This window comes from Panthera leo, chromosome F2 (assembly GCF_018350215.1).
Source record: "Panthera leo isolate Ple1 chromosome F2, P.leo_Ple1_pat1.1, whole genome shotgun sequence".
NCBI classification, from domain to species: Eukaryota; Metazoa; Chordata; class Mammalia; order Carnivora; family Felidae; genus Panthera; species Panthera leo.
The window spans coordinates 67270018-67297709 of record NC_056695.1 but is presented as its reverse complement, the minus strand read 5'-3'; the positions used below and the strand labels follow the sequence as shown (position 1 = coordinate 67297709).

The 27692-nt window shown below is 49.8% G+C and overlaps 1 protein-coding gene across 9 annotated transcripts in view; it reads left to right on the top strand.

The window, feature by feature from the left end:
- Positions 1 to 27692, top strand: part of MTSS1 (MTSS I-BAR domain containing 1) — a 163209-nt gene that overhangs the window by 101376 nt on the left and 34141 nt on the right. For all 9 annotated transcript variants that reach the window (XM_042924111.1, XM_042924109.1, XM_042924117.1 and 6 more), the window contains exon 4: positions 25410 to 25494. In XM_042924111.1, coding sequence (XP_042780045.1) covers positions 25410 to 25494 — 85 coding nt within the window. The remainder of the gene's footprint in view (positions 1 to 25409; positions 25495 to 27692) is intronic.

The window sequence follows — 27692 nt, the reverse complement described above, 5'->3', positions numbered from 1 at the left end:
ATGTCTTCCTTCCATTTTCCATCATTCAGCAAGTATTTGTTGAGCGCTGCTCACACCAGGCACTATGCCATGGACACGAGCCCCAGCGGCAAGAAGCTTAGTCGCGGTGGAGGAGACATGCTCCATGGGGTGAGTGGGGTGAGAGGGACGGGGAACAGTGGCGGAACAGTGTGTCCGGTAGTGATGGGTGCAGAGTTCCCACAGCGAGGGGGCTCCTTGGAGGCAGAGCTCCAGGAGTGCCACTCCCATCTGGGTGACATCCAGGCAGGGTCACGAGGGTGCGTGGAAGTCAGCAAGAAGGGCACTGTCCCAGCAGAGGGAATGGCATGTACAGAAGCTGAGAGACAGCGGAAGGGAGGGCTGGGCATTTGGGAGCTGCCAGGATGCCTGTCATCTGGAGTGCAAATTTTGGCAGTTTGTGCCTATTTTGCTTTCTGCGAAGACTCTCAGGTGCCAGTTTAAAAGAACATTCACGGCTCTGCCTTTTTGTCTGTTAACTTTAATAGATGTCAACTCTATGAAATTCAGGTGAAATCCTCCTCCCGTGAATGCTAATTACCTCCCGTTAACACATACGAGAAGATTTGAGATAAACTTAGCAAACATCTGTTCAAGTCATTTGCAGCAAAGCACTTCATCCTTGCATTTCCCAGCCATCCTACCCCGCAAATGTTATAAATCTGTTAGCGTCAAATGATTTTGAGGCTGTGTAAAAGTCATCGTTAAGTCTGAGACTGTCTCACATCTGTTCCCGTTTGTTCCTTAGAACTGTATTTCAGCTTGCTTATCGGTTGCTGCTTTTTGTGTTGGTTTTCTTCTCTTTTGTCTTTCCCTGGGCCTGGAGAAGGCTGTTCTTCTCGCTCCTTGTCTGTGGTGCTGCGCTGAAGCCGATGGCACCTGCGTTGCGGAGACCTGCTGGGTACCAGGGTCACTGCAGAGCCTATAGGGGAAGGCATGTGCAGGAAACCCCGTACTTGGTGTCCCTCCGGAATGAAAGGAATGGCCGCGGCCCCCTGCTGCTGTTCTTTGCCATCCGTCGCCCTGGTCACAATGCACAAAAAGCACGTGTGGCTTTAGGAGCGGGTCACCAGATCTGCTCTGCCAGCTGTCCAAGTATTAGTTTTGTCAACTGCGGATCGAATATGAAAAAACTGGCACCGACTCTGCCCTGTTGACATCATCTTTGGAAATCTGTCTCGTGATAATGCAGAATGATGCACCAGCAGCTTACTCTTTCCGTGAATGAAAACCAGGAATGTTGTAAAACAGAAGAGTGTGTTTTGGGTACTTGTCCATTCGCCTGTGAAAATTGGTACATGGAGGGTGGTGACCAGTGGTCCCTACCTTCCCCTGAGGCCTAGGCAGCCCCCTGAGGGATTTGAGAAGCAGTGGGGTTTGGTGGAAGGAGCATGGACTTTACAGGCACACAATCTGACCTAAAGCCCACGTCCTTTATGTTTACTTTGTGACCCATGGCAAGTTACTTACCCTCTCTGTTCACAGGCAGCTTAGAGTATTGTTATAAGAAGTGTTTAGGAAACAAACAAAGCAAAACAAAACAAGTGTTTAGGTAGGGGTCTGGAAGGAGTACTTCTACATAACACTTACACCAAATCTGCAGAGCCTACATAAAGAATCCCACTTCCCGAACACAGTTGGGGTGGGGTGAGGACTTACGTGCCAGGCCACCTCTTGGAGTGAGTGCCTTGGTTCCTCTGCCTTGGTTTCCTCATCCACAGTGGGAATATTAATGCCCAGCATGCAGAGCTATCATAAATATTATAAATAAAGTATAGGGGCACCTGAGTGGCTCAGTCGGTTAAACGGGCGACTTCAGTTTAGGTCATGATCTCTTGGTCCATGAGTTCAAGCCCCGTGTCGGAATCTGCTGACACCTCAGAGCCTGGAGCCTGCTTTGGCTTCTGTGTCTCCTTCTCTCTCTGCCCCTCCCCTTCTCACCTGCTGTCTCTGTCTCTCTCAAAAATAAATAAACATTAAAAAAAAAATAGGGGAGTCTGGGTGGCTCAGTCGGTTGAGCATCTGACTTCGGCTCAGGTCATGATCTCGTGGTTCGTGAGTTTGAACCCCATGTCGGGCTTACTGCTTTCAGCACAGAGCCCGCTTCGGATCCTCTTCTCCTTCTCTCCCTGATGCTCCCTGCTCATGCTCTTTCTCTCAAAAGTAAATAAAACACTTGAAAAATTAAAAAAGAAAGAATATACATTGCCTAGTATAAGGTTTCTGCCCCGAGTGAAGAGTGTAAAGGTGGAGGTAAATCTTGCCAGCTGACTTCCTTAGATCTCCGAGGACCCTAAAATGGCAGCTATGCTCTAATTTTTGAATAGCATTGTCATATAAGTGAGCTCACAGGTGGTGCCCAGGGGATTGGGGTGGAGAACAGTCTGTGAGGAGCCCCCATGCTCCCCTACCCCCTCTGGCCAGCACTGGACCTCTTTTCTTTGTAAAGCATCTGAAGTCAAAATAGGGTTTTGCTGCTCTAAAAATTCTTTTCCAAATCTCAGGTTGAGGTGAGATCCCTTAGGAAGTCCCAGCTGATTTTTCAAGGACCGGCCCAGATCTTGTGGTTCTCTAATTTGTAAGAAGTAGAAGGGAATCGGGTCTTTTGTACTTGATAGGCCAGGGAAATTAAGGTGAATGGGTTAAAGCAGTTAATGGCCTGTTGGGGCCTAAAAGTCTGCTACCAATCTCATGGCCCTTTGGTGAGTACTTGTTCCCCTGGAAATGGGAGAGTCCTGGGGCCCCTGGGCACAGCTGCTGGTCTCCCTGACTCAGAGCTGCCCGGTGGCCGTATCACCACCTCATACTGCAGGGAGAGTGTCCTCACTGGATGCCTAGCCCTGCCTGAAAATCATCTTGTTGCCACCAGTGTTCTGGGAAGGAGTCCTGGGAAGAACATTAGGCACAGACTTTAAGTCCGACGCACTTTGTGTGCCAGACGGAGACACCCTGCCCTCACTCTGCGAGCAGACGGCATTTCCAGCTGTGGGTTCCTGCTTACATAATCCTGATGGGAAAAACATTAGGATTTGTCGCAGGCTGGAGGGCAGATGAAATGCTGGTCAGTAGGTGTGGATTTCTGCTAGTTTAATCTGATTGTTTGCTAATCAATCCCTGTTTTGTTTTGTTTTGTTTTGTTTTTTCCTAAAGGAGCTCAAAAATTGAAAGGAAAAAGCGGTCCAGATTTCAATAGCTAAATGCCTCATTGCTCAAGGGGTTAGTTGAGAAGGGCTCACTTCTCTCCCAGACGTTGTCATCAGTCAAGAGTTTGCTTTGTAGCAGAGAAATCACCGCAGACTCCGAAAAGGAATTTGTTGAGAGGATTTGGAGGGGCCGGGGGCTCACAGGGCCCTGTTCGTCCCCCTTCTTGCTTTCGTGTTCCCAGGCCGGGTGTCAGATTGTAGTTAGGCGTATTGATGGGCCGAGCTCAGGTAACAAAGCAGCACCAGTGGGGTCTTTTTACTGCCGGAAACAAGCACATTTGCAGGGGAGGAACCGCCCACCGAATGAGAAGGTGCCTTGAGCCAGTGCTCTTACCTCCACTTGCTTCCCTGGCAACCCAAATGCAAATGAACATTGGCTCAGTTTCACAGCTCACTGCAGGTGACACCTTACCTGTTGCACCCTCAAGCCCCGGGTAGCCCGTAGAGCCACACAGAGCGTTGGCCCTGTTCTGTCGAGTGTCTTCCGATTTGGTCTGGTTTCCCCGGACCCTGCATTTGGAAACGTGAAATTGCGCTCCTGGTTCAATCAGAGGCAGATACGGCCTGACGTGTGGCACTGTCACCTCTGATGCAGGCAATGGGAAAAGTAATGCTGAGGAGGGACAGGTGGACCCTGAAGGTCGAAGGTCTTGGGGCCCAGCTGCCCCAGCACGGAGGAAGCCGGCCGGAGGAGTGCGAGCCACCGGGCTGATCCGGTCTAGGAAAGGCGTCCCATTCCTGTCCTTGTGTTAGTTTGTCGTCCAAAACCGTTCCCAGAACGGAAGCTGGAGCTGAGACGAGATCATTGAAATCTTTTGAATTTTTTTGTAATTTCAGTTTTATTGTGGTAAAATACACATCATGTAAAATTTACCATCTTTTTTTTTTAAACCATTTTTAAGTGTCTAGTTCAGTAGTAGTAGTAAGTGTATTTACCTTGTCATATAATCAATCTCCAGAACTTTCTCATCTTGCAAGACTGAAACTGTACCCATTAGACAAGAGCCCGCCCCCCCTCCCCCGTTTTCCTCATCCCCGAGCCCCTGGCAACGACCATTCCACTTTCTGAGTCTGTGAATTGGACCCCTGTAGGTCCCTGCTTAAGTGGACTCAGGCAGGATTTGTCTCCTTGCGACTGGCTTATTTCACTCCGCGTAGCATCCTCATGGTTCATCCAAGTGGTAGCATGTGACAGGATCTCTTTTTAAGGCTGAGTTCTATGGCTGTTGTTGAGTTCTGTGTTCTACGTAGTTCTATGTAGTTCTATGCTGTATGGATTTGCCACATCTTATTTATCCATTCATCCATTGATGGACCTGGCTTGCTTCTGCCTCTTGGCCATGCTGCTTCTCTCAAACCTTTCTGTGGCTCTCCATTTGCCTTGGGGTAAAATTTCTCCCCCAACCTTAACCTTGTTGCTCAGGACATTTCGAGGCTGGGCCTCTTCCTGCCTCTCTCTCCAGCCTCATCCTCTGGCTCCTGCCCTCACATCCACAAGGCTCCAGCCACTTTGGACTCCTGAGAGGCCTCCAGACCTGTCCCCCCTCACTGTGGGTTCTTCCCCACCCTCTCGACCCACCGGCACACTCTCTTAGCCTGGCTGGGCCCCTGCGTGCTCAGCGTAGACAAGCTCTTCTTGATTTCCCCAAATTTGGAAACTTAGCACGTCGTATTGTCCATTTCTCTTTAGTTCTCGTTTTGTACCAGGGGCCTGTGAGCCATTTTTAGAGCAAGGACTGTTTTATTGACTAATCCCGGCATCTGTTCATGGTAGGTGTGGCACATTTATTAAACACATGAGAAACATTGTCTTTTCAAATGTAGGAGGATCTTCACTGCCTCCTACTGCCCTTTTCTCTTTGTCTTTTCTCTTTGTCCCACGTTGAAATTGAGTGCTTTTCCCCCCTAGAAACAGGCTATGGTCACGTTCAGTAGTAATTGGCTCAGGGATGTCATGGGTAAAGCGTGGGGGCTAGCCTGAGAACTTAACTACCATCTTGGGCATTGTTTCTTCACAGGGAAAAAACCATGTCCATTAAAAAAGAAAAATTTTTTTAAGTTTATTTATTGAGAGAGCGCAAGCGGGGAAGGGGCAGAGAGAGAGAGAAAGAAAGAGAGAATCCCAAGCAGGCTCCACACCGCCAGCGCAGAACCGGACGTGGGGCTCGAACTCACAAACCTCAAGATCGCGACCTGAGCCGACGTTGGATACTTAACCGACTGAGCCACCCAGGTGCCCGCCATGTCCATTTTTAAAACACCAAATGTAAACAGGCTTCTGGAACACGCACCTCTCTGATAAGTTGAGGTCTCCTAGTGACTGTGCCATTTGGTTTGGAAGCCGGAGATGTTTTTCCATCCCCGTAATGAGGACAAGGGTGAGTTGGCCTTTGTACATCAGGGAAAAAAAAAAAAAAATCTACCCATCCACCCAGAAAGGAGAGAAAAAGGTGTGGCAACTTCAGTGGTAGTCAAGTGATTCCTGAGAACGTAACGTATGATTTTTCACAGAGGCGACGGGCCATCGGCAGTCACACCTGGCCCCATTGGAACCAGGTGTCAGTGGCAGATAATCACCCTGTTCTCTTCGAGCCATCTGGAGTGGGAGCTGTCCCTTTGCTGAGAGCGAATTAGTCTATTTTATTTTTTTTAAAAAAAAATTTTATTGTGTATTTATTTTGTTTTGGGAGAGAGAGTGCGAGTAGGCAAGGGGCAGAGAGAGAGGGAGACGCAGAATCTGAAGCAGCCTCCAGGCTCTGAACTGTCAGTACAGAGCCCAACGTGGGGCTCGAACTCACGGACTGTGAGATCATGACCTGAGCTTAAGTCAGACACTCAGCTGACTGAGCCACCCAGGCGCCCCTGAATTAGTCTATTTTAAGCTTTGCCAACAGACAAAGGGAAAGGAACGGAGCAGGGTAGGGGCAACAGAGCCGGCAGTGCTGTGACTCAGATTCCATTCACATCTCATTCTGGATTTGACTGGGGTAGAAACCAGACTTTTGGATGCTCATGACTCATTGTCTGTGGGAATGGTATCCCCTGGAGTCATGCAGTGCACAACCTGTGCAGCCATGCACACCCGTCCCAAGAGGCTTGAAGGGCCTTTCTGTGGCCGTCTTTGAAGGCAGTGACCTCCTCTTCCTAATTGATCACTACAGACATTTCTGCTGCAATTGACGTTTTAAACAGAAAACTCAAATGCATCTGGGAATGAGGTGGGATGTCAATCCCAAACCAGATTTAGTTGAAAGAGTCTTGTGTGAAGCTTTGCACACAAAGGCTCAAGTGAAGAGATCTGGAATCGGGCGGCTGTGGTTTTGAATGTTAATAGCATGATAACAGCGAGTGTCTGTTGAGTACCGTGTCTGCAGAGAGCCTGCACAGGTGCCTAAGCATCTTATGTGGATTATCTCACTCAGTCCTCTGTGGGAAGAAGTGCTGTTGGATGGAGAAACTGAGGTTCAGAGTGGATGGTGCCCAAGGTTACACCACTGGTTGGAGGAAGAGCTGGAACAGTGACTTGGGATGCTCAACTCCAGAAGCCAGATCTGAACCTCTCTTAGAACATGGCTGCTCAGCTGGGTCATGCCAAGCTGACCTAGAGTTGGTATAGCCGGGGGACTGGGCGCAGATGTGTAACCAGCGGGACCTTTATTGTCCTCTTGGGCATTCAGGAATCATGCTGTCTTTCCAGGGCCAGAGCAACACCCCCTGGGCTCCTTTGTCCTAGCATCAAGCCTCAAGGAATCCGTTCATTGGGAGGAGTGAGCTTGGGGGCAGCAGCCTGAGTACAGGGTTTGTCTGCTTGTTCAGTAGGGTATCCGTGGCTGGCTGGTGTCTGTCCTGTAACTTAATGTACTTGATGGGGCTCAGTCTTTGAACTTCAAAAATACGAACATTGGGTTTGCTCAGTCTCTTTTTCCAACAGTTACTCGTCCACTTTCGAATGCTTGTTGGTGAGCTGAATGCAGTTCAGTGTTATTGGCAGCCTAGTATATTGCTGGGGGGTCTGTTCCTGCCCTTGGGTTCACTCGTGTCTGTCTCTCTCTCACACACACGTGTGCACGGATGCACACACACACACACACACACACACACTCTTTAAACTGGAAGCCATTCGTACGTCGTTGCTTTTCCTGTTTTCTTTCTGGAGACAAGAAGGTCCCTGATGCCAAACTTTCTAGCTGAAAGGTCGGTCTCAGGTTTGTAATAACTGGGTAATTGTCTCTTAAAATAAACTAGCATCCCCAGGGCTGTAAGCTTGCCTTCCTTGCTATCTGGATGCTGAGTGCCTGTGCCGTTTCCTGTGGCCGTGTGCAGTCATCTGGAAACGTGGCTAACAGTCCCACGGTGGGGGAGGGCCGGCTTCTTTTTCTGTAACAGGAACATGCTGACTCCCTGCCAGTCCCTCCACCCTTTGTCTTCTGCCTTCTGGTCAGGAGCCGCTCCCTGTGCTTCTGTCCTCCCCCGTCGTCACCACCGTTTTGGGCTGGTGCCGTGTCTTTTCTGTGGGATGCTCACCAAATCAACGCTGATTCTTACAGGAGCTAATTCTTGCCTCCAACTTGAGCCGGTTTGCTGATTCAGTGCTGTTAAGGGTTGCTGGGTCCTTCCCTGAACGAGGGCTGGGTTCCTGATTGGGAACGTTGGTGGGAACCCTGGGGGGTGCCTTGCAACGTTCTGGAGAAACACCTGCTCATTGGTACGGTCTTCATATCAAATCTGCTTCTGTGAAAGTAAGCCCACTGGGGTGTTTGATTTTGTGGAGAGCAGCGTATAGGTCACACAGATCGTTTCACAGTCCTGCCTTAGGATGGTAGAAATTATTTGTAAGGCACTAAATAAACCGGAGTTTGAAGAACAGGTTATTTCAATTATTCTGCCTCTGTCTCCTGTGAGATGAGCCTTTAAGCTTGCTTCAGGGTAGTGGTGCCAGGTAGTGCTGCGCAGGGCGACCGTGGACAGATGCACATGGTGTCCAGAGGCCATCTGGGAAGTGATGAGCAGAGGGGCGTGCTGTACTGAAGGTAGACGAGGGTTCTGGGCCATTCCGTCCTGGACGGGATGGGAGTAGACACCCAGGAGAGCATCTGTTCTGATGGGCCGGCTCTGGAAAGGCTCCTCTTCGGGCTGTGCCACTCCTCACAGCAGCACCCATGGGTGGAATGTGGGGTCCCCCTCCAGCACTGCCTGCATCCACTTTCATGATGCAAGTTACTTAGCCGGCGGTGCCCCCGGTTCCGCCCTGTCCCCTTCTCCCAACCTGCTCTGCATAGATGTGTTCCCCTGGGAGCTCCCTGAGCATCCTTCTGCATCCATCTCAAAGGTGTCTGGTGCCTGGGGCCCTGGGAGAGGCCGTCCTCGGTGATGCTCTGCAGAGGTGACTGGAGAGGCGCACGTCATGGTGGGTTCCTCTCCCGTGGGTCCGTGCACTGTTGACACATGTGGACACAAGGCATGTGGTTATGTTTTTGCCATATACAGCCTCCCAAGTGGTTCACTGAGTAATACCATTAGGGTGCCTGGTGTGCTGTTTCTGTTTAGGGTAACAGTAGGACAGTGAAGTCATGAAATTTCCGGGTGGCATTTAATGGCTGGAATTAGAAACTGGCCCTGTACTTAATACCTAGGACAAACTATCTTCCGTGGCTGTTTCTGTTTTGTTCGGCCTCATTGAGCTAATGGTAGGTGTCACCAAAGAGGTCAGCGTGTTTTACCCAAACCTTCTGCTTGGAACGGGAGAGCCTCTTCGGATGAGAGCTCCCACCCCTCCCACAGCCTCACCTGTATTCACTTCACTCCAAGGATTGCAGAGGACGGGTCCCCCGCCCCCTTCCTCCAAGCATGGGACAGAGGAAGTGCTCTGGCCTGGGAGATACTTCACCTGAGTCTAGGTGACTGTTTGGCAGGGGTGACAAAAAAAATGCCAGCAACATGCTAAAACTGGGTTGCCTGTAGGTCTCATTCGGCGTGTAACATTCTCTAACCTCTAGATGCTGAAGCTTCTTTAGAAAGTGGCTTTAAGAAACCTCTGGGCTTACTGTTGAGAATACCATTTGGTGGATCCCTCGTCCTTCTTTATACCTCAGCCAAGTGATCGTTGTCATGGCAACAGAGCTGCGCCTGCAGAGGCTTTTCTAATAGCGTGTAAGGGGATCTGAAGCTTCCTGAGACTGTTAGTAATTATCTTCTAAAAAAAAAAATATGTTCTGAATATGGTGAACATTTTAATGGGCCCTGTTCCATCCTGATGGGGACTTCCGAGGGCCGTATCAGTCCCCTGTCTAAAAAGGCTAATAAAAATACTCCTCTTGATTTTGCCCTGTTTTTTTTCTTTTGTGCACTTTCCTACATGGTAGAAGACTCCATTGTTCCATAATGCCGTGCACATAGTAGGTACCCCTATAATTTTACTTGCACAGGCAAAACAGCCGAGCTTTGATCTAAATATTCTTTATTAGATTAGCATCTAGATATACCTTTCACTAAATGATCTTGAACCTCAAGCCAGGTAGGCCTCCCAGAGCTCACAGGGGTCAGAACTCCCGCCTCTTTTGTTTTCACGCCGTGGGACAGCCAGGACCCACGATTGAGTGTAACTCTGATAAAGAACTGCTCATTGCCCCCTCCTGGGAGCTCAGATGTAACCCAGCTACCCACATGCTGGGAGTATCTGCGTTACGTTTCAGGATGAGTTATTGTCCAATTAAAAAAAAAATTATTTCTGTTTTGGTTTCCTTTATCTGCAAATATCTCTGGAGCCTTTATTCTGGGCCACACATCTTGCCCGACTCTGGGAATTCAGAGCTGGCTGGGACGCTGTTGCTGTCCGTGAGGAGTGGGGGACCCAGGCCCAGGAAGTAGGAAGCCCAGGGCGGCGTTACCGGTGTGGTAACGCATCACAGTGTAGGAAAGAGGCAGGTGAGCTAGCAACGTCTGGTCCCCTTAGTTTCCCTTGGTCTCCCTTCCTCCATTGTCCCCTCCTTAACTGCATGTACTGGAGCCCTCTGAGGTACTAATCTCCCATAAGGCAGAGGGAAAGCTCACTCCATGCTTTTTTCTTCTTTTAATGTTTGTTTATTTTTGAGAGAGAAAGGGGAGGGGAGGATGAGTCGGGGAGGGGCAGAGACAGAGGGGGACAGAGGATCTGAAGCGTGCTCTGTGCTGGCAGCAGCAAACCCGATGCAGAGCTCCATCTCTTGAACTGTCAGGTCATGACCTGAGCTGAAGTTGGACACTCAACCGACTGAGCCACCCAAGCACCCCCCGTGCCCACTTTTTTATACTGAGTCACTCTGAAGGCTAGTTAATGTCCTAGGCATGGGGGGACGTGGAGGCCAGTGGGAATCAAGGACCGCTTTGTGACCCGCACTTAGCTTGTGTCCAGCCGCTTTGCCCTCACCTGTTGTCGAATGCTCCTGAGCTCTCTTTTTCTCTCTGGACCCAGATTTGCAGTTCCGTGTGTTGGCAGGGGAACCTCTGGTGAGGGGTGAGGAAGCTTCACCAGCAGGAGGCTGTCCCAACAGCAGGCCCCAGTGTCCTGTGGGGGTATGGCATCCCCTGTGTCCCTCCTCCCAAGTCTAGGACATCTGGCCCACCTAGGTTTTGCCTGCGGGGGTGGGGGATCCCTGTGGTGGTGGATTCTCAGGGAGTTTGGAAAAGGTATATTGGCTAGTGCACGACCCTCGACCCATAGTGTAGCTGCCGGTCTGGCAGCAAGTTGGCCTCACCTGGGAGCTGGCTAGAAATACAGAATCTCAGGTCCACTCCAGACCTTCTGAGTCACAATCGGCACTTTAGCAAAATCCCTGCGTGATCACATGAAAGTTTGAAAAATTACTGCTCTAGTTCCTGTGAGATTTTAGGGCCAGAGTAGCAAATACAAGGCATGCATGGCAGACATTGCTAGCTGATCTAGGCACCCTCTTTTCCTTCAAGTCCAGATCCAGCCTCAGAATCCTTCTTAACTCAGTGTTCCAGGCATCATTAACAGGCAGTTGGAATTATCCCAGAAGGTAAAACCCATTTGCTTCCCCTCCCCACCTGTGTGAAAAGACAAGGAAATTGCTTTTTGCCTAGACCTTAAGGGTTAAGAATCATGCCCCTAATCATTCCCCAGGGAAGAGGAAAGGAACACAAGAGCCCACTGAAGGAACAGCTGTTGGCAACCGGAACATACACAGTGCAGTGGCACTAAACCAACCCAGCTAGTCCTCTGCGGTCAGGCAGTGAACTTGACGAAGCAGGGAAAGCCCCTGTGTTACCCTGACTCCTGCAGTCCCCCCTCAGAACACAGGGTCAGTCCCGTGCTTTCTGGCAACTTCCTGTTGGGTTTGTTTGATGACTGGGCAACAGTTAGGTTTAAACCACTCACGAATAGTTATTGTCCTCAGGAAGTATTTGTGCTCTGTTAGAAGAACTGGGGAAGAGAAGGACACAGGAGAACAGAGCAGGAAGAAGGACAAGAGTAGCTCTGATCATCGAGTAGAAAGTTCACATCCCATCCCGTGACCGGCTCTCAGGGGCATATCATGCAGGCCAGTTAGGTCAGCCTCAGAGGGTCATTAGGATGCTAGAGTTGTATCTTGCTTTAATGAAAATTGGGCCGGAGCAGTAAGGAGACCTAGAAATAACTGAAAATAGTTTTGGGTTCACATCGCTACTGTTGACCTTGAGACTCAGCTGGGGAACTAGACCCTAAAACCAGTTTACGCCCTTGCGTTGAACAGCAGGCTGGGGGCCTATAGGGTCCTGAGGATGCTTGGGTTGCATCATGGTGCTGCTCTCTTGCCCGCCTGAGCCCTATACCTGCTTTCTCTGGTTGTTACGAGCCAGCCTGCTGTTGTCTGTTCTGGTTAGTGTTCCGGTTTCTAATAGATCAGAAGCCATCCAAACATTCACCCAAAAACCGTTTGGGGAAGGTGCAGCTTGAGATACAAATGGAGGGGAAGAGGAGTATGAGACAGTAGATGAGTCCCTGTCAGTGACCAGAAGTCTGACTGTGTGCATGTGTGCCACAGGTGGAATCTAGGCTGATTGTGGCCATTCTTCCTCTAGAATCTTATATCTTAGCTTCTCTTGATTAGTTCCCTGTCGCAGTGGTAGGAGGGGGTGTGCAGCAGGCACAGGAGAGGAGTGGGGAGCAGGGAGGGGTGCTAAGAGAATTTGGAAGAGCCAGTGTTAGAGGCCTGGAACTCGCAGCTTGGCATTCCTCCCACTTCCCACGTACTCAGGTTTGCTGAGCACCTGCTATGTCCAGGGATATGCACACATCCCATCCTGTGCTGTTTTATGAGACACCATGTTAGTAGAAAAAGAAAAAGTCTGTAGTTTGGCTGAGTAAAGATAGCGTCACCATGAAACTGTACTCCAGAGGTCCCTCCTGGGATGGGGCAGAAGCTGAAAGGATGATTTTGGGAAAGATACTCCTAGTGAGTAGGGAAGGGTCCAGGGTCCTCTGCATGAATAAATAGCACCCCCTCCAAAGGAAGCTAGCAGATGGTGACGTGCTGAGTCTGTGTCCACCCCGAAGCCAGGGCCTGTTCATAGTCCAACAAGGAAGTGGTGACAGTGAAGTCTGCCTGATAAAACAGATATTTGAGTGGAGTTAAACAGTGGGGGCGGGGGGTGGGGATGGTGAACACCTAATTTCTCATCTGTCAAATATTTTGAGATGTATTTGTAATAGTGAGATATCCTAAAGAATGTTTAAAAGTTCTATAGACTCAGCCCTGGATCCCAAACCTGAACTCTACTGTGGCACCTTGGGCAAATTACTTAACTTCTCTGAGCTTCCTTGCCCTTATCTGTAAAATGAGAATAAGAATACCTACTTTATAATGATACCTATATGAGGAGTAGAATGAGGTTCTAAAAATTGATACAATGTGCTTGCAGGTGCCTATTAGATTACAAGCAGTCAGAAAATGGTAGCTGTTCCTAATAACTTGGAAAGCAGCAAGATTGCTTCCTGAGAGCTGATAAAGTTGACACATTCTGGCAGAGTTCGGGGATGTACAGAAGCCCCTTAAAGGAGTAGAATAGTTCTTAGGCCAGCAACCCATGAGGGTAGCCTGATTCTGGATAGCAGAGGTTTTTTTTGTTTTTGTTTTTTTTTTTTTGAGTTTTATTTATTTATTTTGAGAGAGAGTGTGTGAGCACGCATGTGGGGGAGGGGTAGAGAGAGAGAAGGAGAGAGAGAATCCCAAGCAGGCTCAGCACCATCAGTGCAGAGCCCCATGTGGGGCCTGAACTCACAAACCTTGGGATCACAACCTGAGCCGAAACCAAGAGTCGAACCCTTAAGTGACTGAGCCACCCAGGCGCCCCTGGATAGCAGAGGTTTTAAGCATAAATTGTTAGTCCCAAGGAGGGTCTGTCTGGTCACCAGCAGAAGCAGAACCAGGGCATAGCTCAAGAGTCAGCATCAAGGGCTCACTCTCTGGGGTGTCATCCCTTTTGAGGAGATGGATGTGTCAGGCTCTCTCTGATCCCTAGAATAACTGCCCTGTTCTGTGTCTGTAGGGTTCATCAGGCCCCCTTCTAAATCATCTGGCCTTCCCTGAAGGCCTCCTGAGAGGTAATGCCCAGATCTGTGGCTGTAAGCATCTTATCTGCCCGACCGTTCAATTTCACCAGCCAAGAAGACACAGCGGCCCACATCTGCTTTGCTGGCCCGAGTTGGCATCCTTGAGTCGTGCACCTGCCTCCAGCGGGAGCACCTCTCTGCGCCCGCGGGTCAGAGGCAGACCCTCGTGGTGGGCGTTACCAATGGCAGGTGGCAGAGGGCCGGAGACGTTTCCTGGGTGATCCCCCCCACGGTGTCTTTCAGCCTGGTGCCTTTCCACCTGAAATGACGGTGGGGAAGGATCCCTGTCGGAATGCGTTTGCTGCTGCTCTGTCTTCCCCAGAGTGTGAGCGGGTCCGTGTGTTTGTGTTTCCATATTACCACTCTCGCTTTGCTTTTAAAACAGCAACAAAGAAAGAGGAATATTGGTCTCTGTGGCTGCCAGTACCGTGCCTGCCAGAATCTCGTGCTTGCTGAAGCCGCCAGATGGTGGTAGGGCTGTGTGTGGTTTTGTTTCCTCTGCTTTTTGAAAAGTCGTGAAGTGGGAGAGGCTGGGGAGTGTGAGCTTGGCTGCAAGAGTGTCAGCTGATAACAGTTTGCAGTGCCTTCCACCCCGCACGTGGGCACGAGGGTGTCTTCCCAAAATGTGCCGCTGACCCTCTCCAGCATTTGCTGAGCGCACAGTATTAGCTGTCCCGTAAACACCAGCTGGATTGTCCGTTGCCTCAGCCACATACAGTAGCTGAACAATCCAGTTTTTCAAACAGGAAACTCCATGTGTTTGTCTCTTCCGTGAAGATGGAAGCGGGTTGTTAGGATTGCCATTGTAGCAAAAGGGAAGTTACGCTTCCTTTGCGGGGAGCTGTAAGGGTTTATTTTTGACAGATCTTCTACGTTTTTCACTTTTGTCCTAAGGGACCCCATGAGGACAAAGGGGCAGATCCTTCCACTGCTTAAAACAGTACGCACCTTTCTCATCCGTTAGTTTCCTTGAAATCAGATCGTGTATCTGTTGCAAGAACGTTTGGGTGATCTAAGAAGCCAAGTAGCTCATACAGAAGCGCTGGGGGTTCTTGAAACCACCGCCAGGGCTAACATAAGGCGTGTGGATGCCGTTCAGTGATTGAAGCCTGAAAGTGTCTCTACGGAGCCGAGCGAGCTTACGTGGCTGATGTAAATGGTAAACGGTCTGTGTGGTAACCACAATAGGAACTGGTTGTTTTTCTCTCCCCCTCCCCTGACCCTCCCCTCCCTGTAGTTAAACAAATGTAGGGCATCAGGTGATGCCACCTCCTCCCTGTCGTCCATTTGTCTTGTGTCCGAGGATAAAAATAAAATGCTGATGAAGCCAAAAGAAACGCAGCTAATTTGTTCTTAATATCCTGAGTGGCCTTCTTTGACCTTTAATGAAAAGGATGGGGCCCCCGGCAGGAGCCATCCGCCTCAAAAGTGCACGGGGATGGGCAAGGGTGTGTTTCCCAAACAAGAGGGAGGGCAGCCAGTGTGGGACTCCTGAGAGGGCATCAGAAGCTTCTCTGTTAATTAAAGGCAAGAGTGTGCTGCCAAGCGGTAGGGAACTGCTGGTGTGTTGCTTTGTGAGTTTTCTAAGGTACCTTCCAGCCCAAGGGTCATCCTGAAAATTCTCTGCTTCCACGTGTAGGTGAAATGAGGGCCGGGGCTGTCTCCCTGTTCATAGCACAGTGATGGGACCACGGTGACATTTCCTCAGTGTTTGTTGAGTACAGGAATGCTGCCCCGTCTCTTCTCCAGCATCCTGGCTGCCATGGGATGCTTTCCCTCGAAGGAGGAGGGAGGGTCATCGGGTCCAGCCTGGAGGTCAGTTTCTAGAGCCTCCAGCAGGTATGCCCACCTCCTCCTGAGGTCCAGTTGGTCCCCTGCCTGGAGGGCCAAAGTGCTCCCTACAGACCCATCTTTTCATCCATGTGGCAGTGGTGGCCTTTGGACGTGGCCCCTTGAACCGGATATTTGGATAGCATGTGGTCTTTGTTAGCCAGGGCATCGTGGTTGAGCTTTCCCAGGCATAATCTTACTCGAATTCAGGCTCACGCTCAGGTGCCATTTTGAGACACTTTTACTTTCCCTTCTGGAGTCCAGGTACCATCACTTAGAGTTGTAAGAACCCTGAAACCCACCTGCAAGATCGCAGAAGTGGGGTTCCAGCTTCCTTGTCAGGTGTGGCACTGCTGTGCGTGTGGAGCCACGGTGGCCGTGGCGCGTGCTGGCCTCCAGGCGTCCCCCAGGGCGGCAGATGGTGTCCCCAGCCGTGCCCTGTTCCGTCTGGCCACAGTGGCAGCTGACGCATGCCGAGGCGGGTTCTGTGATGCAATGCCTGGGCAATCTTCCAGCCGGTCATCAAGGTGAAAGACACCTGACATTTTAAGACTTCTGCGCTGTTGAAGAGCAGGGGCTTGAGAGAAAGGACAGACACACTCTTTCCTCGTATATTGAGCCTGTGATACCACAACCTGTCATGAGCCATTGCAGAAGGATCCCCTGAGTGGCCGATAATGGTACCAAGCAGTGGATTCCATAGGACCTTTCCTTTCCATCCTTTGCTGGAAGGAGGCTAGTGACGCAACTGTCCTGATCTTTGCAACGTAAAAATAAACAACAGAGAAGTAAGGCTGGGGACACCTTCAAACGCTGGCTAGTCAAGGACAGCTGCCTGCCTGTTTTGGAGACCTGGGACACTGAGAGACTGAGGCTCACTGCAGTCGGCTGACCATGAACCTCTCGAAGCTAGAGCTTTGAGTACCATCAAATGACCACTTCGCTGATGTGAACATTAAGTACAGCCTTTCCAAGGCAGACCCTCTGAACTGCTCCTTCCCAGCCTTTGGTCTCCTGAGATGTTTGGGAAGAAGGAATTATCTGGGCTTTTGCAGAAACCACCCTCTGTACTGTTAACTTGCCTTCCATGTTCTCATTAGACAGCTCCTTGGAGAAGGGCGATATTCCACATGGAAGAAATAAGGGCTGTGCACTGATGTGGATGGTTGCTCCAGTCAGGCCACAGTTCCTCTGGCGTCTGCCCTCCTGTAGGACTTGGCTGACTATTGCCACACCAAAGCCCTACTTAACTGGCCCATTGATGTATCCAGCACTCTGTGTTTCTCTATAAACTATACCAACCCCTGCCTTTCGTAAGCTCATAGCTGATAGATCTTTTTCTGTATATCCACATGTTACGGACCCTCATGAAATTATTTAATTATAAGGTCGGTAAATCTTTGGAATATGAGTGTAAAAACCAAGATTGGTTATTTCTGCACAGGAATTGGAATGCTTAAAAGATAGGCTAGAAGCAAGTTGCTTTTAGACAGAAATGTCGCCATCAGATGACATATGGATGAGGCAATTGTGAAAGATCAGGGGACAAGACTATAAAAATCTGGGATACTCAGACTGTTTCACAAGAAGCCCAAACCCTGAATCACAGGTGATGCTCTTCGGGTGTGATGTGCACAACAGAGATGACCTGAAACACGAGTCGGGCTCGCTGTTTGTTAGAGTACAGTCATCCACATGTGAGTCTAAGAAAGTTAGACCCTTCCCGAGGTCACACAGCTAGTGAGCTGGGGGGGGGGGGGGGCGGGAGGGGAGCTGGGCTTTGAATCCACATTGTTTGACTTCAAAGCCGAGCTCTCTTAACCTCTCTACTGCTTTTCTTCTTGATCCCCGTGTTAGTCTGGGAGAGGACAGGGAGCTGGTGCCACGACTCCGGATTGGCCACAGTGAGAGTGGGGCTGTGGGAGCCCCAGGGCCTGCAGGCTGCTTGGGGGCCACATGTCAGTCAGGTATGTGGCGTGGGGTGGGTGGAATGCAGCTGGGACTGGGCCCCCAGAACTCTTCTGAGGTCAGTGGGGGAAGGGGACAGGGTCACATACCACAAGAGGTAAGATTTGGCGTGGATAAAGCAGATACGTTTTGGAAAAAAATTCCTGATAAAAATGTGTCACAGGGGTGACCTCCAGTCTGAAATTGATGTGTTTGGTGCATTTGGTGTGATTGGTGGTCATATGCCTGGGAACCACACACGGCCACCCATCTTAGATCTTTTAAACTTTAACCGGATGGGCGCAGGAAGCAATTTCATGCATCCGGGTGCAGCAAGGACAGAGTGAGGGTTTTGTGACGCCTGTTTGGTGTCCGGTGTCACCCATCTTCAGAGACGCTTTGGGGCTGTCAGTGCATTGCTGGCCTGCGTCCAGATAGAAGTCACGAGCTGCTGGGCGGTCGGAGGTCACTTACTCCACCGCCCTGTTCCTCTGAGCTCTCGTGGGTCCCACAAAGGAGCCCTTCCTAACTCCACCCGCGGTGGATCTTCTGTGCCTGGGGTCTTGCCTCACGTGTACTTTTCCGCCTCCCTTTCATAGCTGTTTTTACAGTTGAACATAAGCTGCCTCTGGTGGAATTAATGTGTCCCTAAGGCCGCAGGGGAGGGAGTTAGTGCCTGTTGACTTTGTGGGGAATGTCAGCCGTGTGTTTTGAAATTAATGTTTCTTTAACGGCGAGTGGAGTATTTTCTTGGTCACATCAACAGGAGGCTCCTATTGCCTCTGTGCTTAGGAAGCCGGGGGTGGGTGGCGAGATTAGCCCCCTCTCCTAGCCGCTGCTGGTACGGCTGAATATGTCACCTGTGGCTTCTCAAGACCCCGCACCAAGGTCAGCGAGCCCTCTTATGGGAAAAGGTCACAATTCCCCCTTGGCCGGTGGTTCTCGACAGGGGCCATTTTGCCCCCCCCTCCCCACCCTGGCAAATGTCTAGCGACATTTCTGGTCATCACGACTTGGGGTGTGTTTCACCCAGCAGTGCTCAGGGCAGCCCCGTGCAACAGAGGATTTGGTCCAAGATGTAGGCAGTGTTGGGGTCGACAAACCCCGCGGTAGGTGGGGGGCCCTGTCCTGTTGAGCCCTCTCCTGCAGAGGCCTCAGAGAGAGCCCTCCTGTCCAGTGGTTCTTTCTGACTGCTAATCAGGCTTCCCAACAACATGAGCCCTCAGAGGGCCTCCGGGACGCACAGTGACTTATTGTCACCCTGCGCTGTCACTCGAGCGATTCTTAAATCTTGCTCCCCCCTCCCCCCTCCTGCCGCAGAAGCTGGGCCTGACAGACTGGCTTTTCAGTCCTCCCTGGCCACCTGCATGCTGTAGACCCCTCCATGGCCTGTGCATTAGTCCCCTGCTGCGTGGGGAGACGGAAGCCGCCTGCAAATGAGGCAGCGTGGGCGGATGGGACGATGCCACTGGGTGTGCACCATGGTCCCGCCTTTGCAAAGCCACTGTGGCCAGTTGCGTTCTGAAGGGTGTAGCCCTATAGGACTTTGTTGGGGGGGGGGGTGGGGAGGGATGATAGCAGCTCCTTATTTTCCCTTATCATCCCCAAAATGGCATTAAATAGTTTGCATTCTGTTATTTTAGCGTGCCTCTTTGTCCTCAGTTGGGAATGTCTCCAGCTTATCATAGTGGGAAAGGGCCTTTCAGTATCAGTAAATGTGGGGCTTGGATCTTGGCTCTGCGCTTCCCAGCCCTGTAGCCCTCAGCAAGTTAGCGAACTCTCCTGAGCTCGTTTTTCCATTTATAAAATGGGGATGAGAATACCAACCCCACAGGGATGCTGCAAAGGTTGCATTCCTTTGCCCCATTTTGTAGCTATCCCTGCCTGACAGTCTGCTGGCCCCTTAAGGGTCAGACCCTTGTTGTCCTCTTCAGAATCACTTTAATTCTTGCTGCATGGTAGATCCCCATTATGGGTGCATTGAGTCTTCCAGAAAGATAGGTTGAAGTCCTCCCCGCCCCCCCCCCCCCCAGTATCTGTGAATATGACCTTATTTGGACATAAGGTCTTTGCAGGTGTAATCAAGCTCAGGTGAGGTCATTAGGGTGGGCCCTAATCCAGTGTGGCTGGTGTCTTTAGAAGAAGAGAGAAATTTGGACACAGACACATGCAGACACAGGCACAGATGCCTCATGTGAAGACGGACACACAGGGGAGACCGCCACTCGAAAATGAAGACACAGTCGGGAGTGAAGCTTTGACAAGCCAGGAATTGCCTGGAACCACCAGAAGCTGGGAAGAGGCAGGAAGGATTCTCCTTTGCAGGTTCCCAGGGGAGCACGGCCCCATCAGACTCCTGGCCTCTAGATGTGTGAGGACAATACGTTGTGGCTGTGTTAAGCCCACTGGTTTGGGGTGCTTGGTTACGGAAGCCCCAGGAAACTGGTGCACCACTCAGCAAACATTTATGGAATTTTTAAGTGTCTTCAGGTGCAAAACATAGTATTCTGCCCCGACATCCATACTTTGCTAGTCTAGCCTCTGGACCCTATTCTTTTTTCTCCACTGTTGGGCTCCTTTGCAAACCATCCAATTTAGATCACTGACTGATTTTGTGCTACTTTATTATGAAAAACCTTTGCTTGTTACAGGAGAAAGCTCTTACATGTACCACATGGAAAAGAATTAAGATTTTTGCCATAAAGTGTATCTACATCCGCAGCCACTGGAGACCGTTATTTCTTTCAGCAGCAGCTTGCTTCCTGGTGCTACGGGGAAGCACGGGAGGCCCTTGCTCCCTGCTCTCTTCTCCTTTCAACTGGCGAGAAACAAAACCAAATCAAAGTGGCTTTAAAAATAAGGAGATGTGGGGCCCCTGGGTGGCTCAGTCCGTTAAGCGTCTGACTTTGGCTCAGGTCGTGATCTCATCACGGTTTGTGAGTTCGAGCCCCGTGTCAGGCTGTCTGCTGTTAGCTCAGAGCCCGCTTTGGATCCTCTGTCCCCCACTTTCTCTGTCCCTCCCTTGCTCATGCACACTGTCTCTCAAAAATAAACATTAAAAAAAAAAAAAAGGAGATGTATGCTCTTACAAAACAGGAGCTCTGGGTCCAGAGGAAGACCAGGCTGTGTGTGTTAGTTTCAGAGGACGGGTCTCATCCTGAGGCAGGTGTCCCCATGGCCATGATGATAGGTGACTGCAGTAACTGGGCACCCTGCTTCTGTTTACATCCTGTGGTGTCTCTTTGTTGTGTTGATGTTCAGATCAGGGTCTTTTCCCCACAGGCTTCTACGACAACCTCTCCTCCTTGTCCCATCCCTAGACCAGCCACTGCCGGGAGTGGGGGGTGGGGGTGGAATTAGATCATTGGCCCAGACTTAACCAGCTGACAATCCATAGGCTCTGGTGAGACACGCATTGCCCCTCTGCAGTCTCCAAATGAGCAACTCTTATGCAGTGCTGGTAGGCAGGGTAATGCCTCCCCAAAGATGTCTACATCTTCGCCCCTGGAGCCTGTGACTATGTTACCACAGTGTAAGGCAAAAGGACTTTGCAGATGTGATTCAGTTAAGGATCGTGAGACGGGGAGATTATCCTGGATTCTCCAGCTGGGTCTGTGTACACAAGGATTCTTATAGGAAGCAGGTAGAGAGAATCAGTGTCCGAGAAGATGTGAGAACAGTACAGAGGTCAGAGAAGACAAAAGATGCTAAGTAGCTGGCTTTGAAGATATTAGAAGAGACCACAAGCCAAGGGATGCAGGCAGCCCCTAGAAACTGGAAAAGGCAAGGAACAGATTCTTCCCTGGAGCCTCTGGAAGGACTGCAGCCCTCCCAAGGCCTTGATCTTAGCCCAGTGAAACAGATTTTGGACTTCTGACTTCTAAAACTATAAGATTATAAATGTGTGTTGCTTTAAGTCAGTAAGTTTGTGGTAATTTATTACAAAAACAATAGGAAGCGAATATACCATTCTCTCTTTAGATTGAGCTCGCATCAGTATAGATCTTTTCTAAGAGAAGAATCTCCTGTTGATGTTGGACATTGTATAGTGTGCACTTATAACACACACCAAGATTTATGGATTAAAGAAAAGACAAACCCAGTCCGTGGTCCTGCCTCCAGGTAGAGCCAGCGTGGTGATTTGCTCCCAGAATGGTAAATGTTGGTTCCTTCATCCGGCACCAGTGCTGGGTACAGGCAGCACAGAAACGAGTAAGAGCTTGTCCTCACTCACAGGCTCCTGAGCGTCTCAACCCAGCCGTTTGATTCCATAAATATTCTCACTGTCAAGTCAGAGCCCTTCCACATGTCTGCTCTGTCTTTGTAGCTACAGCCGGTTTCCTCTGAAAGCTCTTTCGAACTTGCTGATTTTTTTTTTTTTTTTAAGTTTTAGCCAGGGTCAGGAAGAGCATGAGATGTTAAGCACCTCCACACATAGAGCTATTTTTAGGATGCCCCATGTTGCTTAGATCAGCAGTCCCTCCAGCGGCTGGGTCCCGGGGTCCACAGAGGATGTCATCTGCTCTGTGCCAATTGGACGGAGACAACTGCCATTTGGAAGTTTTCTTTGCGGTTTTTATTTCCTCCCCTCTCAGGGTTTCCTGTGCCGCAGGGTCCGGGGGTGAGCACAGACAGCATGTTTAGAAACTGCTGGTTATCGCACTGTAGGTCAGCTGTTTCTGGGAAGCATTGGGCTTTCCTGGAGATGACACGTGACTGGTGGCCGTCTATGGAAAATGTCTGGGAAGGTGAGAGAAAGAATGGAGCAGAGAAATGGGGTGAAGGAACCAACCTTGAGGTGATCATTTCCAAGCCTAGAAATCAATCTTGAGGAAACTGAGGCATAGGTTGTCAGTGAGGCAGCTGCCCACCACTTAGCTCTCAGTGTTAGCCTAGCAAGGATTGGAGCTCAGTCCTCTGGGACCAGTTCGACATTTCTAGGGTCCGGAACCAGAATTTAAGAGCGGGGCTTTAAGGGCCTAACACCCATAATAGCGTGTCGCTAAGTAAATTCAGCGGGATTCATTCTAGGCTCTCTGTCCTGCCCCTGCCTACCTTCCTGGGTCTGTAGTAAACGCTGTGTGTCGGGTGGTTAAACGCATAGGCTCTGGAGCTTGAGTCTGGGTTGGAATCCCACTTACTGACAGCGCGACCCTGGACAAATTCCACAAGGCACTGATGGAAACGGGGGTAATCATACTAGCACAACCAGGATTTTGCAGGATTGAATGAGTTCATGTGTGCACAGCGCTTACCCCAGGGCCTGGCACAGCCTAAGCTCTATACAGATGCCATACCTTCCCACGACCTTAAACACCACCGTCCTGCATTTTAGGTAACTACGTGCTATGACAGGGTATGTCTGTGCTCCATGCTTTATTTGCCCTGCTCCCTACAATGAGATTTTGCTTCCAGTTTTTCTTGTCGTCAACAACATTTCGATGACTGTCCTCATAGGTGGGGATTTGCTTTCGTCCTTAATTGTTTTCTCTGGTTAAATTTCTAGAAGTAGGTTTGCCAGGTCAAACAGGGGACTTGTCTTGAAGGCTTTTCTGGATAGACACGGCCAAATTCTCCTCCAGAAAAGTACTCGTTTACACTCCTTCCAGCAGTGAATGAGTGTGCCGGTTTCCTTGCATGGCCGGGTTATTAACTTTGAGTCAAATGAAGGCCCAGGAAAAATAGGAGATATTTCCCTGGGGATAAAGTGTTCCTCGTCCCTGCTTATAAGCAATAAAGGCTTAGCAGAACCTGTAGAGAGCCCAGGAGGCAAGTAGTGCGCATGCAAACAGCGCCCTCTACTGGTTTTCCCGGGTGGAGCATGGTGAGCTGCAGTAGATGGGGATGCCCAGGTGGTTTCTAACTCCAGAGTGGCTGCAGGTGCCAGCAGCTAAAGGGCAACATTTTACCAAGACTTTCGGCCGTTTAAAAAGTCAGCCTCCGGTGACCTTTAGGTCTTGCTCAGGTTCTCTTACAGCAGTGCTTCTTCTCAACTGGGATTTTGCTCCCCAGGGAACACTGTACTGCCTGGAGACATGTCTAGATGTCACAAAATTGGGGGCTGCTACTGATTTGTGGAAGGTCAAGGCCAGGGATACTGCTAAACATGCTACAATGTACAGGATAGCCCCCCCCCCCAACAGAGAATCATCTGACTGACATGTGGGTAGTCTTCAGGCTGAGAAACCCTGTGAGGTTTTTTTTTTAAGCTTGCTTATTTTGAGAGAGAGAGAATGAATGAATGAATGAATGAATCCCAATCAGGCTCCGCACTGTCAGCACAGAGCCTGATGCAGGGCTCGATCCCACGAATCATGAGATCATGATCTGACTGAAACCGAGAGTCAGACACTTAACCAACTGAGGCACCCAGGCGCCCCTGAGAAACCCTGTTTTAGAGGAGTGGGAGAATTGTTCTAGAAGACTTCTCTTTTCAGACTAAAATATAGAAATATTCATATTGAATACTTATTACTATTAACACTAATTTATTTGGTTCTGGAAACCTGCTAGTTTTGCAGAATAAAATGGCAAATAAGAGGAACTGAAATAGCACATTGACCTTTCTAGAAGAGAAGGCAGAGGGGGAGATACGAACCATAATAACATCACCAGCACTAATAAAGGAGGGAATTTCTTTCCCGTTAACTTGGCTTCGTTAAACCTACCATAAATGCCTACAGCTTTCCCTTGAGGGCCTTGTCTGTGAAAAATAGTGCTTCATGTGACATTCCCCCTCCCCAATTTCATGAGCCCCAATGTTTTCATAACATTTATAATTGAGCTTTTCCAGTGCTTGGTGCAGAATTCCCATCTGTAGATGTGACGTGCTCCCTACGCCCAAGTAAGTGCTGATTCGGGCATTGTTTCTTGGAGGGGGCAGGAAGGGCGCTTCACAAATAGTCTTAAAGAGGGTGTGCCTGAAGGGAGCGGCGTGACCAGAATTTCGGGAAAATAAAACTGAATTACAGCTTACATTGACATTTGTTCAGTGCGGGACCCCCTTTCACTAGTGCTACCCAACCCCCTCAGAAAATGCTCCCTTGTTTCGTTCTGCTTTGGCCTTGCTAGTCTCTGAATTACTCGTATTCTAGAATATGTATCTTGAAACAATTAGCCGGAGTAGCCTTGTTAGCTGTTCTAAATAACGTGAAGAGGGTTATTTTGCCAGAAGTGGAAAACAGAAGAAAACAACAGCTTTTCCTTGAAAGTCAGGATACTATTTTGATCATTTTCCTTGGGAAGTGTTTTTCAGATTGTAGGTCATGATCCAGTAGTGGGTTGTAAAACCAATTTCTGGGTCACAGCATTTAAAGAAAATCAGATAGAACAGAAAATATTACTGGGCATTGCATACAGTAAAAGTAACTTCTATTTTGGTGATTATAGGAAAATGTGTCACCCTGTGTGTGTGTGTGTGTGTGTGTGTGTGTATGCGCACACATGCGTGGTGAGAAGCAGTGGCTTGGGTTTTATCACATGGTGAAATATGGCTTGTTTTCAAATTATTTCATTCTCTTTTCAAGAGTTCAGTGATTCTGGGGCACCTGGGTGGCTCAGTCGGTTAAGCGTCTGACTCTCAGTTTCAGCTCAGGTCATGATCTCATGATTTGTGGGATCGAGCCCCGCATCAGGCTCTGTGCTGACAGTGCGGAGCCTGCTTGGGATATTCTCTCTCTCTCTCTCTCTCTCTCTCTCTGTCCCTCCCCCCACTGGCACTGTTTCTCTCAAAATAAGTAAACTTAAAAAAATTTTTTTTAAGGATTTCAATGATTCCAGTGTGTCTCCTGCCCTCAACTATGCGTGTGTTTCTGTTTCAGGTGGTACCAGGGAGATCGGTTCTGCCCTGACGAGGATGTGCATGAGGCACAGAAGCATAGAAGCCAAGCTGAGGCAGTTTTCGAGGTGAGGAGCATATCCTGCCCCGATCGCGTGTGCCCTTGCTGGTTTCAGGTTAAGGAGGCAGTGACTCGCCTGCCCACCCGAAGCAGCAATCATCTCCCCGTAGCATCGAAGTCCCCACTGCCCATCGCTCTGCTCGCTCATTGAACGAGTATTCGTTGGTCGCCCGCTGCATGCCAGCACTGGCCTGGGTGCTGGGAATGTGGCGGACAACCAGCCTGCCTGGGTCCCTGCCCTCGTGGATCCTGCACCCCACTTTGGGGGTCTTCTCTGTGCTCCTGTGTGTCTCTGCTCGCCCTCCGCTGGTGGAAGAGCGGTGCAGCCGCCCCCTGCAGGAACCCCTGGAGGAGCAGCTGTGGGCCCACCCTCCATGGAGGACAGCGGTAGCGATCGAGCGCCCCGCGCTGCCAGCATGGGTGGAAATGGCAACGGCTGGCACGAGGATGTGGAGTCATCCGTGTTCCAGTCAGTGGGAGGGAGGGGGGCATTCTTCCAAGAAGATGGGCAGAATTCACCACTCTCATACCATTCTGCTTTACGGATAGTGTTCTGCTTTACAGATACGCCCAAGTGAGATGCCTCTGACCCTGGCCCTGGCTGGGCCACTGTGGGAGGTGGCAGAATGTTCTGGGAAGTGCCTGGTCTTGGAGATGGCCAGGCCTGGGTTTGAGCCCTGGACTGGCCGTTCAGGCGCTGGAATCATGCAGGAATCATAGCTACTATAAAATGGGGATAGTGGTCTCTAAAGGGTTCTTGTGAAAATTTATGAAACATCTACACATTTCCAGCAGAAAGTGCCTGGATAGCAGGTGATGACATCTGCCTGCCTTCCCTCCTGCTGGCTCCTGGGTGATGCTCCCCAGACCATGCAGCACCTCCTCTCACGCTTGTCTCCCGGGTTTATTTGCAAGCCTGTGGTCTGCACATTTGAGTCATGAGGGGACACCAATTCAACAACCATGATTTATTGAGCATCTACTGTGTGCCAGGCACTATCTTAGTTAAGGAGTGTGGGGTGTAGCACTAAATAGGACCATGTCCTGTTCTCATGGGACTTACGCTCTGGGCACTATGTACACGTGACATGACGTCAGGGGCTGCTGAATGCCACCAGGGGAGGCACACGGAGAGGAGACGGGTGGTGGCCATTCGACCCTGGGTGGTTAGGGAGTGAGTATATTCCAGAGAGAGATCTGAACAGACACCTGGAAGAAATAAGGGAGTGAGCTGTGTTGATGGCTGGAGGGAGTGTGTACGAACGGGGGAGTGCCACGTAGACCCTGAGGAGGAAAAGAGGGAACTGTACCGAGAACTTGAAGGTTTTCAGGAGGCTCTGTGATCAAAAGGCAGTCTGAGAACACCTTCTTAGTACATCTCATCAGTGCAATTCAGGCAATTTATGGGCACTTTCTAATTTTCCTACAGGATCTCTGTAAATGTCAGAATGTGTCCATTTTCCTTCCATTACACAGACAAAAACCTCGGGGGTCCATGCCTTGCATGATTCCTCTGGGTGGGGAGCTGCCTTTCCACGTGCTTATGTGTGATCTGTTTGGGACCCTGCACAAAATACAGGGAGTCCCTGGGGATACCCTCTGATCTAAGAGCTCATCATTCAGCTTTTCTTTCTCCAGGCTGTCCACAGCCTACAGTCATGACCATAATCCTGAATGCACATCAGACTCATGTGGCTCTTTTATGTATGTGTGTGTGTGTGTGTGTATGTATGTGTGTATATATATACACATATACATATATGTATATACGTATATGTATATGTACAAATATATACATACACATACATATATATGTATATGTATATGTGTGTGTGTATACATATATATATATATATATATATATATATATATATATATATAGTGTATTTATTTTGAGAGAGAGAGTATGCGGGCAGGGGTGGGGTAGAGAGAGAGGGAGAGCAGGCTCCAGACTGTCAGTACAGAGCCAGATGTGGGGCTCGAACCCACGAACCATGAGATCATGACCTGAGCCCAAATCAGGAGTCAGATTGCTTAACTGAGTCATCCAGGCACCCCTGGCTTTTTAAAAATTAGTAATAACGGGGTCCCACCCTCGAAGTTCATGCCAGGCATTAGGTATGGGGTGCAGCCCTGGCGTCCTCGCCTTTTTAAAGCTCTCCAGGTGCTTCTGTTGTGCAGCCAGAGGGGTGACCCCGCTGGTCT